Here is a 14,479-nt window from a genome sequence, read left to right as displayed (position 1 = left end):
ATGAGGTCATACAGTGTTGGCTGGTAAATCCAAAGACTGGTGCCCTTGTAAGGAGAGGGGGATTTGGACATACAGTGTAATAGACACAGGGAAGATGGCCTTGTGAAGAAGAGGCAGAAAGTGGAATGATACAGCTCTGAGGCAAGGAATCACAAGGAATGCTGGCAACCACCAGTAGCAATGAGGCAGGACAGGATTCTTCCCTAGAGCCTTGAGAGGGAGCCAACACCTTGATTTTAGACTTCTATCTCCCAAAACTACAAGAAAATAAATTTCTGTCGTTTTAAGCCTTGTGTTCTGTTATAATTTGTTATAGCATTCCTAGGAAACAAATATAGTGACTTTATACCCTGTCGAGTGGTTATTCATTCATTTAACATCTTTTTACATTTATCGTCAGTTTATAATGCATCTAGTTCTGTTCAGGTAAAATGAAAAGATATAGCTGGGCTGGTCTCTGGCCTCTTGGAGCTCACAGTTAGACTAATCTATGACTCTTGCCTCCCTGAATCCATGGAATATGAAAGTTCAGATGGACCCTAAGTGTTACTTTCTACATTTATGCCACACTCAGAATGATTAAATCTCCAAAACTAGTTTCTAGTCTTTGCTTATAATTTCTAAGAATGGGGAGCTTGTTCCACCTAGAATTTCCCCTTTATCTCTCTAGAATTTGACTCTTAGGAAGTTCTTCTCTATTCTGAAATAAAGTCTGAGTCCTGATAATATTTCCCTGTTGATCGTGGTTTTCCTTACCAAGGTAATAGCAAATTTGATCTCTCTTCCCCAAGAGAGCTTATTACTAATTTGAGGGTAGTGGCCATTACATGTCTTCATGCACCTTCAATTCTAGATAGTACTTCTTTCTCCTCCACGAGAAAGCCCTCTGTCTCCTTAATAACACCAGTGATAGTCTCAGCTGTCATTTACAAGGGCTTACTATCTATTCAGCATTGTCATAACTTCTTGGCATACATTATCTAATTTGATCCTTAAAATAATTCTATAAGGAAAGTGCTATTACCTCTCATTTAATAGATGGCAAAACTGAGGGCTAGGGAAAGTGAGGACTATGCACAGCGTCTCGCAGCTAGACAAGTGTTGGAGCAAGGATTTTTATTAGATCAGATCCTAGACCCATGTTCTGATCCATCATGCTGTCTCCCATTGCCTAAGAACATGCAGGTATCTTGGAATCCTTTTACCTTACCCTAAGCTTGCCTTTGTCTCTCTGGCTGCAGGAAGGACCATCAGAGTGTCCCACCTGTGCAGTACAGGGAACTGCAGGCCTTGCTTGAAGCCATGCTGAGCCGCTGTGCAGATTTTTCCCAGACCCCGCTGAACAGGAGGCCCCTGGTCAGTACGCTGCATGCAGCCTGTTTGTTCTGGAGATCATGCTATGAGGTGTTTTAAGAAGATAATTCCCTTACCTTTGTATGCCTCTTTATAACTTTTTCTCATGCAAAAACATCTATAATGAGATGTTATTTTTCTCCCCTAATGGCAGAGCTATGAATCTGCTTGATTGCTGTCCTCGTCTTTGCAGATTTGGAAACTGAAGCCATAGGGTTAAATACTTTTTCTCTAAGGTCTGAAACTTGGGAGTGTCTGAGTTTGGATAGTAAATCCCAGGGTGTTTGTACCCAGATCTACTATACTATACCACTTTGTCTTTTATATCATCTAAGCAATTATGGTAAACATGCTCACAAAATTATTTAAGGCTGGGTTCACTAGAATCTTGCAAAGTATCTGACCAATGTGCAATGTGTTGAAATTGTTGGCTTTTAAGGGCACACCACTTAAAATATCAGAAAGGATATGGGTAATGTGAATGCTGGTTATGTCTTTCAAAATTAACTTTGGAAATTAAGCTTATCATACTTGATGGGGTGGGATTTTTGTGTGTTTTGGAGCAACTGATATGGGCATTACAGCCAGTTAAGTTAATGTGCACCAGCTTGTGACAGTTTTCTGCATATAATAGAACAGAGCCAGTCCTGTGGTTCACAGGGAGACAGATAGCTAATGTTCCCCCTGCTGCCATTTTTTAAAGAGCTATTAGATGACTAGATTTGTGAGAATATAACCAAGATCCCCTCGAAAGTGTTAGGTGTATGGGAATGCCAGACTCCAGCAGGGAAGGAAGAGGTCTGTGGTCCTCCAAGCACAGTTTGGGACACAGAGTAGGTACTTGACTAATAGATGCTCCTCTCTCCTTCTCACTTCAGCGCCATGCCTCCAGCAGAGATTCAGAGAAGTCCATTCTTCGAAGGGGAAAGTTCCTTCTGAGCACTCTGGAGGGATTTAGAAATGCCTGCAGGTGAGGGACTGACCTTCTGTGGTCTGAGGCAGTATTATGGGGGGTGGAGGTGGAGAAGAATCAGACTGAGGATGAAGTTCTAGAAGCAACACTTGATTTCTTTCTTATTTTTTTTTAAAGATTTTATTTATCTATTTGACAGAGAGAGATCACAAGTAGGCATAGAGGCAGGCAGAGAGAGAGAGAGAGAGGAGGAAGCAGGCTCCCTGCGGAGCAGAGAGCCCGATGTGGGACACGATCCCAGGACCCTGAGATCATGACCCGAGCCGAAGGCAGCGGCTCAACCAACTGAGCCACCCAGGCGCCCGATTTCTTTCTTATTTTTTTTTAAGATTTTATTTATTTATTTGACAGACAGAGATCTACAAGTAGGCAGAGAGGCAGGGGGAGAGAAAGAGGAGGAAGCAGGCTCCCCGCTGAGTAGAGAGCCCGATGCAGGGCTCAATCCCAGAACCCTGGGATCATGACCCAAGCCAAAGACAGAGGCTTTAACCCACTGAGCCACTCAGGCGCCCTGCAACACTTGATTTCTGATGCTTTGCTGCATAATGAGAGCAGCTTGGCAGGGGCAGAGGTTGGGGATATGTATGTATGTATGTATGTATGTATGTGTGTGTGTGTATGTGTGTGCAGGGGTGTGTAGAGAAGGTTTGAGAAGGAGGAGCTAGAGTAGGAGGTCTCTAAAGATTGCCTCCTGGTAAAGTTTTTGTTGCCCTACAATGAGGTTCTGTCTCATTCAGCTTTGTTACTCTTCCCAAATAACTTTGCCCAATAGGGAAACACCTATTTATAAACAAGCTGAATGCTTGTTGGACTAATATAATTTACAGTAACAAGTGTCTGTTGAGTCTACTCTGTGTCAGGCCCATGGCTAGACAGTGGGAGTAGACAGGTAAGGTCAGATTGATTCCTGCCCCCAAGGAGCTTATAGTCTCTTATGGAAGAGGCAGTTTTGTGTATATATGTAGGATTCATTAGGTTGTCACAAATCTGGGGAAGGCTTTCCCGGCAGAGAGACCAGCATCGTAAAGGCAAAGAGATGTGAAATAGCAAGTGGCATGGTGTATTCAGGGAGGTACATGTGATAGGTCCTGTACTATGGGAGAGGGGGTGGGGAGTACACAGCTGGACGGGTGGCCAAGGACTGGGTGCTCTATCATTGAGGCCTCTTGAATTTTCTCTAAACTGATGATGGGGATACTTTCCCAGAACCCTAAGCTCTGGGAGGATGCCTCTGACCTTTATGTTGCATAGGTAGTAGTTGATACCCTCACATGTTGATTTCTTAGGTTGGCTGTGGAATTCCAGAGTGAGCCTTCAGCCCAGGAGAACCCATTCACAGCTCCCAGGGCTGAGAAGGAAGACACTTTGGAGGACTTCTCAGAATTTCTTCTCACTGCCTGTGACTCCCTTTGTATCCCCATGGTGATGGTAGGTTCCCCTGAGCCACAGATAGCATGAAGTTTGGGTAGGAGAGGGATGTGAGACTGAGCCAGGCCGAGAGACACAAGGTTGCGGGTACTCAACTAGACCTTCTGAGGGTCTTAGTGCTATTGTTCTTCAGACACATTTCCTTTGGTTTTATTTTTTTTTTAAGATTTTATTTATTTATCAGAGAGAGAGAGAGAGCGAGCACAGGCAGACAGAATGGCAGGCAGAGACAGAGGGAGAAGCAGGCTCCCTGACGAGCAAGGAGCCCGATGTGGGACTCGATCCCAGGACGCTGGGATCATGACCCGAGCCGAAGGCAGCTGCTTAACCAACTGAGCCACCCAGGCGTCCCTCCTTTGGTTTTTGTTTTTTTTTTTAAAGATTTTATTTATTTATTTGACAGAGAGATTACAAGTAGGCAGAGAGGCAGGGGGAGAGAGAGAGGAGGAAGCAGGCTCGCTGCTGAGCAGAGAGCCCAATGCGGGACTCGATCCCAGGACCCTGAGATCATGACCCGAGCCAAGGCAGCAGCTTAACCCACTGAGCCACCCAGGCGCCCCCTCCTTTGGTTTTAAAAACAAAGTGTAGGGGCACCTGACTGGTTCAGGCAGTGGAGTGTGCAATTCTTGGCCTTGGGATTATGGGTTCAAGCCCCATATTGGGTGTAGAAATGACTTCAAAAATTTTTTTAATCTTAAAAAAAAAAAAAACCCACGCCCCCAAACCCCAAAGTGTGGTATTTCATTGTACATTAACAGATGCCTCTCAAGAAAAAGTAGAAAGCAGTAGTAATAGAATAAATAAGCAGTGTTTATGGAGTGATAAGTACTTCGTATTCATTACCTAATTTGGTCATCCCAGTGACTGTGTGAGATGGGTGCTATAACCACCTCAATTTAAAGATGGGGATTTCGGGGCTCCTGGGTGCCTCAGTGGGTTAAGCCTCTGCCTTCGGCTCAGGTCATGATCCCAGGGTTCTGGGATCAAGCCCCGCATCAGGCTATCTGTTGAGCAGGGAGCCTGCTTCCCTTCCTCTCTCTCTGCCTGCCTCTCTGCCTGCTTATGATCTCCGTCTGTCAAATAAATAAATAAAATCTTTAAAAAAATAAAAAAATAAAGATGGGGATGTCACATTCCAATAGTCATAAAGCAAGTACACGACAGTGCTGAGATTCGAACCCATGTGTCCTTAGGATCAGTGAAGAACAGTGGTGAGGGTCTGTGATTCAGGCTTCACCAAGGAACACACACGTATTCTGTAAACGAAATTTGGCCACTCTGAAGAGAGACCTGGTCCGAAAGAGCTTCGTTTTGAGCTGACTTGAGATGGAGGTTGTAGGAAGAGCTGGGTCCAGAGTGTCTGACTGCTTGGCTGACTTTGGGTGAGTCCTGTCTTCTTTGAGATGAGCCTGCAGAGTGCCTTTTAGTCAGGGCACTTCCGTACACCTACTGGGAACAGTAGGTGGCAGCAGGGAGGCATCCTCTGGTTCTGGAGGTGGAGACCTCTTGGAAGAAGCCTTTGAGCCCGCATGCGTGGGTCTTCAGGTGGGTCACGTCAGGAGCTGTGGACTGCAAGCACGTTCTGACTGGCACTCACTAGCAGTAACACTTGGGCAGTTTACGTTGGTTCCTCATCTGCTCTGCCCTTTTCCTATACTTACAAAGTGTTGAGTCAGATCTGGAACTGGATAGACTCTAAATACCACACTTTGGCGTTTGGGGGCTTAGGGTATTTTTTTTTTTTTAAATTAAAAAAAATTTTTTGAAGTAATTGGTAGAATGATATTATTCTTGCTTTCTACTTTTCTATATTTTATACACTTTTCTTTAATGAGCATGTATTACATTTCTTTTTTTTTTAAAGATTTTATTTATTTATTGACAGAAATCACAAGTAGATGGAGAGGCAGGCAGAGAGAGAGAGAGGGAAGCAGGCTCCCTGCTGAGCAGAGAGCCCGATGCGGGACTCGATCCCGGGACCCCGAGATCATGACCTGAGCCGAAGGCAGCGGCTTAACCCACTGAGCCACCCAGGCGCCCCGCATGTATTACATTTCTAAATAAAAACATTTTTTGTGGAGTTCCTGGGTGGCTCAGTGGGTTAAGCTTCTGCCTTCAGCTCAGGTCATGATCTCGGAGTCCTGGAATCGAGCCCCACATTGGGCTCTCTGCTTGGTGGGGAGCTTGCTTCTCCCTCTCTCTCTCTGCAAGCCTCTCTGCCTGCTTGTGATCTCTCTCTGTCAAATAAATAAATAAAATCTTAAAAAAAATTTTTTTTGTTTAAAAACCAAAGGAAATGTATCTATAAGAACCATGTCTCTGAGACCCCATCTTTTACAGGTAGGAGACTGAGACACTGAGAGGGGCAGGGTTAACTAACCCCTGGGCATGAAGTGACTTTGTGCAGAGCTTAATCTGGAACCCAGGTTTGTCTACTCTTAATCCAGAGCTCTGTCTGCTCTATCGGGCTGCCTCATGACTGGAGTATTCACAGAGGTCACATGAAAAATAAATGTGGGGCACCTGGGTGGCTCAGTTGGTTGGGCGATTGCCTTTGGCTCGGGTCATGATCCCGCAGTCCTGGGACTGAGTTCCACATCGGGCTCCCTGCTACGCAGGGAGTCTGCTTTTCTTTCTGACCTCTCTCCTCTCATGCTCTCTCTCTCTTTCTCTTAAATAAATAAATAAAATCTTAAAAAAAAAAAAAAGGAAAAATAAATGTGAACAAGGTGCCTGGGTGGCTCAGTGGGGTAAAGCCTCTGCCTTTGGCTCAGGTCATGATCTCCGGGTCCTGGGATCGAGCCCCGCATCAGACTCTCTGCTCAGCGGGGAGCCTGATTTCTCTCTCTGCCTGCCTCTCTGCCTACTTGTGATCTCTGTCTGTCAAATAAATAAATAAAATCTTAAAAAAAATAAATGCGAAGATAGTTTGCAAATTATATGATTATTATTGATGGCTATAGTCATAGAAACTTGGGTGTCAGTGAAGGGTGCCTGGCTGGCTCAGTCAGTAGAGCATGTGGCTCTTGATCTTAGGTTATGAGTTCAAGCCCTATGTTGGGTGTGGAGCCTATTTAAAAAACAAAAAAAGAAAGAAACTTCAGCATCAGTCTGCATTATAGTTTAGGAAGTACTTTTTTACACATCAGATCTTATTTGTTTCTGGGAACTAGGTCTTGTTGTTATTACTGTTTTATTCCATTTGGTACAGAGAGATCCAGAGAGGTAATGTGTCTTATACAACTTATAAGTGGTGGATACAATCCTTGGATGCAGGCTTGTGATTTCAGGCTCCCTAGCTTTTCTTGTGCCCTTCAAGTGAAAGGGGTTAGTTTATTGTTTCTAGATTTGATGCCAGTTTTGCTGATGCTTTGTTCTTCAGAGGCTCAATCCTGGTGGGCTGTGTTCTCCCTCCTGGTTCTTTGCAGAGGCACTCAGAGCAGGCCACCCACCCAAACTTGATGGAAGTTTTCCTCTCGATTCTGCACAGTCTCTTTGTCATCGCTCCCCACATGAAGGAGAAGTTCTCCAAGAAGCTCGGTAGGCATCAGGCAAGTGTGGAAGTGGGGAGGGAGGCGGGTGCCAGAGAATTCAAAGAGAGCATAACCTGTGGGCAGGAGGTTTATGTGATCACTCAGAGTCAATATCTATATTCTGCCCAGTGTTGAGTGGAAGGCAATACTATCCAACAACCAAAGGTACTTAAAGTAAATTCTTGGATTTATTGCTATTTCTCTAAGAATATCAAGGAGGTTCCAGTTCCAGTCCCACAACACACGTCTTTCCACGTTGTTCTCCATACTTGATATTCCCTCAGACTTCTCAAGACGTTTAGCATCTCTGATGCTTGAGTGCTGAATGTCAGAAGTACCCCCAGTCATTGTGACACCTGAAAAACGTCCCATAGACTTCCAGATGCCTTCTGGGGGGGACTGGCACTCTGTGTGAAAGCTGCTGTCTAGCTGTACACTGAACTGCTTTCTTATAATTGAACCCCAGTGGTTCTTTTTTTTTTTTTAAGATTTTATTTATTTGAGAGAGAGATAGTAAGAGAGAGCATGAGCAAGGAGAAGGTCAGAGAGAGAAGCAGACTCCCTGTGGAGCTGGGAGCCCGGTGTGGGACTCAATCCTGGGACTCCGGGATCATGACCTGAGCCGAAGGCAGTCGTCCAACCAACTGAGCCATCCAAGCGTCCCAAACCCTAGTGGTTCTTGATTCCTTCAGTCTTTTCCAGACTTTCTTGCATCTATTAATTTTTTTCTCTCGCCAGTCATTTTTTCCCTCTCAAGTGTAAAGCTTCCTTTCTCACTTGTCCAGTTGTTACCTGAAAATACTTCAATCTGCTGAATAAGCCCAGGAGTCAGAGTTAGAGTCTCCTTTATTTTCCTTAGTATTAGTGATGGTGAGAATGGGAAGGGGAAAACAGCCCAAAGCAGAAAGGGAGTAATAATTAATAACTAATGACAACTAACATTTACTACACTCTTACTATTGTCAGACACTGTTTGTTTGTGTGTTTGGTAGAGATAGAGAGTGAGTGAGAGAGCATAAGCCAGGAGGAGAGGCAGATGCCCTGGATACTGGGGTTTTTTTCCCCTTAAGATTTATTTATTTATTTTAGAGCACAGGTGAACAGGAGGAGGAAACGAAGGGTGGAGGGAGAGGGAGATAGGCAGACTCCCTGCTGAGCAGAGAGCCTGCAGGTCTTGATCCCAGGACCTTGAAATCATGATCTGAGCTGAAATCAAGAGTCGGATGCTCAACTGACTGAGCCACCCAGGAACCCCTGTCACATACTGTTTCAAGTGCTTTATACATATTAATTCATTTAGTTCTCAGAAAAACCCTGGAAAGTTTGTATTATGATTATCTTCATTCTACGAAGGAGCATACTGAAACTCAGAGAGGTTGAATAATTTACCCAAGATTGCACTAGAAGTGGTGTACCCAGGATTCAAACTCAGGGAATCTGACTCTGGAGCCTGCTTTCTGATTTTTTTTTTTTTTTTTTTTTTTTTTGCTTCCTGAATTTTTATGCAATGCTTGCCTCTTATCATTATCATTTAAAGCCTTGCCCTTTCTTCCTGTCACATAGCATATAGTGGAAGGTCTACCACAGAGTAGCAGCCAGGGCTCAGTCATGGAGGGCTTTGTTGGCCATGTGAGAAATTTGGACTTTATCCTAGGAACTTTGAGTTTTAAAAAAGAGGAGTGATAGGCTCAGCTTTCTGTTTTAGAAAGATCCTTTTTGATTTGGTATGAACCATGAGTTAGAGGGATGCGAGACTGGAAAAAATAATTCAGACTCTTGTATTTATTTTTTTTTTAAGATTTTATTTATTCATTTGTCATAGAGAGAGAAGCGAGAGCAAGCAGAGGCAGACAGAGTGGCAGGCAGAGGCAGAGGGAGAAGCAGGCTCCCTGCCAAACAAGGAGCCTGATGTGGGACTTGATCCCAGGACACTGGGATCATGACCTGAGCTGAAGGCAGCTTCTCAACCAACTGAGCCACCCAGGCATCCTTCAGACTCTTGTATATTAACTCAGGTTGATGATAGTGTTGAGGGGTGTGAGACAGTTGGATGTGGGGCAGAAAGGAGAGGGAATAGCTCAGGGTAATGCCTTGGCTTGTGGCTGCCATCGAGGTGGATGGTGCTGATTTTTATTGAGAGAAGTCTCACTGGGAGAGGTTTTGATTTGGGAAGGCAGTAGAGGATGTGATCAGTATGGGCTGGGATGATGATGTAATAAATCTAGTTTAAACTGCTTTCTGCTTGTTTCCCACTTCTCCCAAGCTTCCTCATCTTTCATACGACTAACCCTGGAACTGAAGGCCAGATTCTGCAACAGCCTGAGGTATGTCTGCTCTCAGGGAAAATTGGTGGCCAAGGGGCCAGTGTGCTTGACTGGACAAGTGGAAATTTCTGACTGGTTTAGTTATTGGACTGTGAGGGGATTGACACAGTGTCAGAATTGCTCAGCAGCTGGTGGTATGAATCCGACATGCTTCTGTAGCTTTTATTTAGTCTGGTTCTGCTGAGACATTCATTCCATGTGACACGTGGATGGGTACCTGTTACGTCAAAACTGGAAAGGCTCTTGGTGATCATTTGTCTAACCCCTCATCTTACAAATGGGGAACTGGAAGCCCTTGAGGGTATGAAAGAAGTGTCCACAGAGTCATGTCCTCGTTGCTGCCAGCCCAGCATTTCCAGAGGAGAAACTCTCTTGTTCAAAATACAGACTTTAGTCTTTCTTGTTAACGTTTGTGCAGTAGCCTTTTCTTCTTCCCATTTATGATTTGCCACCTGTCTCTGCATTTATTTGGCAGATCCCATTTGTTATTGCCTACAACCTGCAAGGCGACCACAGTGTGGTGTTTAGGTCTCCTTGCATATCTCTGAATAGAACACCGACTTTCAGGAGGGGATACAAATACAAGGATCCATCCGGATTCAAAGTCACAATTTTGGATGTGTGTAATTAAGGAGATCTTAATTACCTGTCTTGGGTTCAATAGCTTCCTTTCCCCCCTAGTACTCCCAAGCTCTTTCCTGGTCTAGGAGCACTTGTTTTTGTTGCTATGTTTTGTTAAGTCAGAGTTCAGTAGCCTTCCCTGACTTATTTTTTCAACTTTGAATTTTAGTCAATGCCTATGTGTCTACATCATAGCTGTGGCAGCAGGTTCCATATTAATTATTCACAGCTACATCCAGATTTCTTCTTTCAGAGCCATGGTTAGAATTTCATTGGGCTTTGGCACAAGGCAGTGGTGCCCCAGTGTATGGCAAGGATAATGCTGTCCCAGCCAAAGTCACAATGTCCTCTCTTGTTGTCTCTTCCTTTCCACCCTCTAAGTCACTCAGCTCTAAATCAGGTATGTTCCAATTTCCTCTACTGCATGAGCCTCAACCTCCTCTCAGCTCCAGAGAAGACAGGACCACCTTCCCAAGAAGGTAAGATGCTGCGGCTTGACCACTCCTCAGGTCCGTGGTGATCTTTTTACAGTCTGGATACCTTTGTTGATTGGCTGGGTAGTGAGTTAATATCACAATAAATATGACCTCTTGGCTATAAGCTGCCAGAGGAATCATGGAATCATGGAATGGTAGAACTAGAGACTAACACTTAGGGAGATGAGATAATAGAATTAGAAAACAAAAGAATCCAAGGTTGCTGGACCCTTAGACTCTAAGGGTTGAGGAAGACTCCAGAGCTTATCAAGTCCAGTTCCTCATCCAGGCCATCTCCTCTGTAACATCCCTTACAGCAGAACTTTCGCTCTCTGCTTGTTACCTCCAGACACTTCTGCTCAAAATACATGAATGGCCTGTTCCATTTCTTTGTTTCTTCATTCATGAAATATTTCTTGAGCATCTACTGTGTGCCAGGCTCTTTCCAGGTGCTAGTGATAGAGTCCCAACATCCTGTCCTCATAGAATGAGAGAGGTAGACAATAAACACATAGATTCAATGTAAAAAATGAATAGGTTCTATGAAAACAATAAAACTGGACAAAAGGATAGAGGATGGTGGAGGTAGAAGATACATGTTGGATATGTGGTCAGGGAAGGCCTCTGTGAGTAGGTGGCATGTTCGCAGAGGTCTGCGTAAGATAAAGAAGGCACATGGAAGAGTCTAGGCCGGAGGAATAGCAGATAGAGGGCTGAGAGCTGAAGTTTTTCCCTCTCCTGAAAGTCACTGAGCTTCTGCTACATGCCAGGGAGGCCTCAGTGCTGCTGTGGATATGGTGATAATTACGACATGTTCTCTGCCCCCATGGAGTTCCTCTATCCTAGACTTCTTTTGGTATAACATAAAACAATTTAATCATTGTCTTATTCATTCATTCATTCATTCAGCAAATATGATACCTTCTTTGTGGTACTAGCTGTGTTTCCTCTTTTTACATTTATGAAGATGTGTCATGTCCCTCCACTTCCCAAACCTCACTCCTTCTTTTCCTTTTTCTCCAGCACTGTGCTGAGAGAGACCGAATCTCGGGTGAACATTTTCATTCCTTCCAACTGGCTTGGTTCCCAAGTCTCTCACTGTAGCAGCCACTCCTCTCCATGTAGTGTCCTGCTCTTTGCCTGTTAGGTGTGGTCTGACCTTCAGAGACACTAGCACAACCACTTCTGCCATGGTTGACACCTACGATTACGTTGGAAGCCACGGCACAGCACCTCTTGTGCTCACTGTGCTAGCCCTACTGCTGCCTACAGCATCCTCTTTTGGGGGAATAGGAGGAGCCCCACATATCTGCCTCCTTAGACAATGAGGCCTTGTCAAATCTGAGTACCAGGAAGAACAGCAGGCCTTACTAACATGCAGACTGCTTCTTTCTTTTATATATCAGGAGAAAGGGTGGGTGGATGTGTAGAACTCTAGCATATTAGTTTCATTTTTACAATAATGATTATAGTGTGCTTTGGTACAAAAATCACTAAACTTAGAATTAGGAGAACTGACCTGGCTCTGCTGTGCATATTCTCCATCCTCATCCTCCACATGGCCCTACGTCCACTGTACTGGCAGGACAGACCCTTCTCTTGACCTCTGACTTGGCCTCCTCCTTTTTATCCTCCAACTGGTCTGCATCCACCGCTGGAAAGATCTGTCCAAAAATCAAGTCTTACCGTCCTAACACCCCAGCCTTCAGCTGGTGATCCCCAAAGATCAGTCTGTGGGACACTGTCAGCAGTGATGAAGGTTCCTCTGATCCATGGTGAAATGTAAAAAATAAGGGTAATATAGTGAATTTTCTATAAAGTTGACTTTATTCAAGTTTGAGCTCTGAAGTCTTTTTCTTTATACTCCTGGTATTAAAATACCCTTTCTTTTCTGAAAAAGAGATTTCATAGGAGATCTATTCTCAGGATAAAATCTAAATTCTTGACTCAGCATTCAAACTACAAGTTACATCACATCATTTTGGAACTCTCGACACTCCACATCTGTTCATCGCTGGTTGGTCAGACGGAATTCCTTGCCACACCCTGAGCATGTCCCCTTAAGCCTCTGAGCCCCTGAACCCCTTTATTCCCATGCCTAGGATTCTCTGCCCTCACTTTTCTGCCTGATTTCTGCATACCTTCCACAGTTCCCTCCTTTTTGAGCTTGTCCTCCCCACCCCAGGTAGTATGAGTCACGCTTGAATGGGACACTTGATCGCACGTCCTATTAACTGTCTGTCTCATTATCTGTCTTTTCTCAGCCACCAGCTCCGGGAGATAGGGCCTGTGTTTCACAGCCGGGCCCTGTCAATGAATGAATGAATCAGGGATTGTATCCATGTTCTTCCACATGTTTAGTGGAAGAACATCTTTAGTTCATCTTCATATCTTTAGTCTCTCCTGGAAGGTTGAAAGCTTTATAAAGGACCAGGAGACTCTGATTTTATCCTGCATGAACCCTGCTACCCTGTGCAGTACCCTTCATGTAGGCAGGTATTTATGTGCTGATTACCTGCTCTTATGTGTTTTCTGTGTGGCTTTCTCCTGCCTCTTTCCTCTCCAGAACTCTCTGTAGCATCTGCCTTCCTGCAGCAGGGGCTGCCCCAGATAAGCAGCAGGAGCCCTGAAAGCCTCGCCTTCCTGTCAGATCGCCAGTATGTGGAGGGAACTGCTCGCCAGAGACAGTACAGCACCTTGCTCCTCTTCTACCTGGCCTACATCCATGAGGATAGGTCAGTGTTTGATGCCAGTGGCTGGCAGTGGATCCTGGGACCCGCATCTGTAGCCCAGTTTAGTTTGATAAATATTCACAGAGGCATCTACTCCAAACCTGGTGTTGGGCACTGGGGACACAGAGATAAGTGAGAAATGGGTTTTATTCCTGAGGGGCTCACATATTGGAGGAGGGCTAAGGCAGGTGGGTAGTTACAGTATAGAGAGAAGAGGCCTAGAGTGCTAATTAGAATTTTTTGGTATCCTTAAAAAGTATTGTTTGTGCATAGAAAAAAAAAATAGTGGTTTGCTTTGGAAGAATTACTGAACAGAAATTATTTAAAAAAAAAAAAAAAAGAATTACTAAACAGGAGGTTCCTGGGTGGCTCAGTGGGTTAAAGCCTCTGCCTTTGACTCAGGTTATGGTCCCAGGGTCCTGGGGATCAAGCCCCGAGTTGGGTTCTCTGCTCGGCAGGGAGCCTGCTTCCCTTCCTTTCTCTTTGCCTGCCTCTCTGCCTACTTGTGGTCTCTGTCAAATAAATGAATGGAATCTTTAAGGGAAAAAAAAAAAAAAAAGGATTACTAAACAGGATTGCCTGAGTGGCTCAGTCAGTTAAGTGTCTGCCTTCAGCTCAGGTCATGATCCCAGGGTCTTGGGATTGAGCTCTGGGTCCCTGGGGTAGGCTCCTTGCCCAGTGGGAAACCTGCTTCTCCCTTTCTTTCTGCTCCTCCTCTCCCTCTACCCCTCCTTTCCCCTTTCCTCTTGTACCTCCCCTCATCCCTCTCCTCCCTGCTGTTTGCACTAGCTCTCTCTCTCTCAAATAAATAAGTAAAATCTTTTAAAAATTTACTGTGCAGTTTAAGGGGCTCCAGGGTGGCACAATCCATTAAGCGTCCAACTCTTGGTTTCAGTTCAGGTCATGATCTCAGGGTCCTGAGATAGAGTTCTGCATTGGGCTCTGTGCTAGGCATGGAGCCCTGCTTAAGATTCTCTCTCCCTCTCCCTTTGCCCCCCGCCGCCATCTCTTAAAAACAACCAAGCAAATTACTGTACAA

General features: G+C 44.7%; 1 protein-coding gene across 1 annotated transcript in view; it reads left to right on the top strand.

The window, feature by feature from the left end:
* The window catches only part of MEI1 (meiotic double-stranded break formation protein 1), a gene marked incomplete at its 5' end in the record, with an annotated part of 78,127 nt that overhangs the window by 20,943 nt on the left and 42,705 nt on the right, over positions 1-14,479 (top strand). The window contains 7 exons of the mRNA XM_082740083.1: positions 1,242-1,356; positions 2,232-2,323; positions 3,613-3,754; positions 7,183-7,294; positions 9,551-9,611; positions 10,614-10,711; positions 13,275-13,443. Coding sequence (XP_082596209.1) covers positions 1,242-1,356; positions 2,232-2,323; positions 3,613-3,754; positions 7,183-7,294; positions 9,551-9,611; positions 10,614-10,711; positions 13,275-13,443 — 789 coding nt within the window. The remainder of the gene's footprint in view (positions 1-1,241; positions 1,357-2,231; positions 2,324-3,612; positions 3,755-7,182; positions 7,295-9,550; positions 9,612-10,613; positions 10,712-13,274; positions 13,444-14,479) is intronic.

The sequence above is a fragment of the Mustela nivalis genome (assembly GCF_964662115.1).
Source record: "Mustela nivalis genome assembly, chromosome: 7".
In the NCBI taxonomy this organism is placed as follows: Eukaryota; Metazoa; Chordata; class Mammalia; order Carnivora; family Mustelidae; genus Mustela; species Mustela nivalis.
This window is presented reverse-complemented; position numbering and strand designations above follow the sequence as displayed.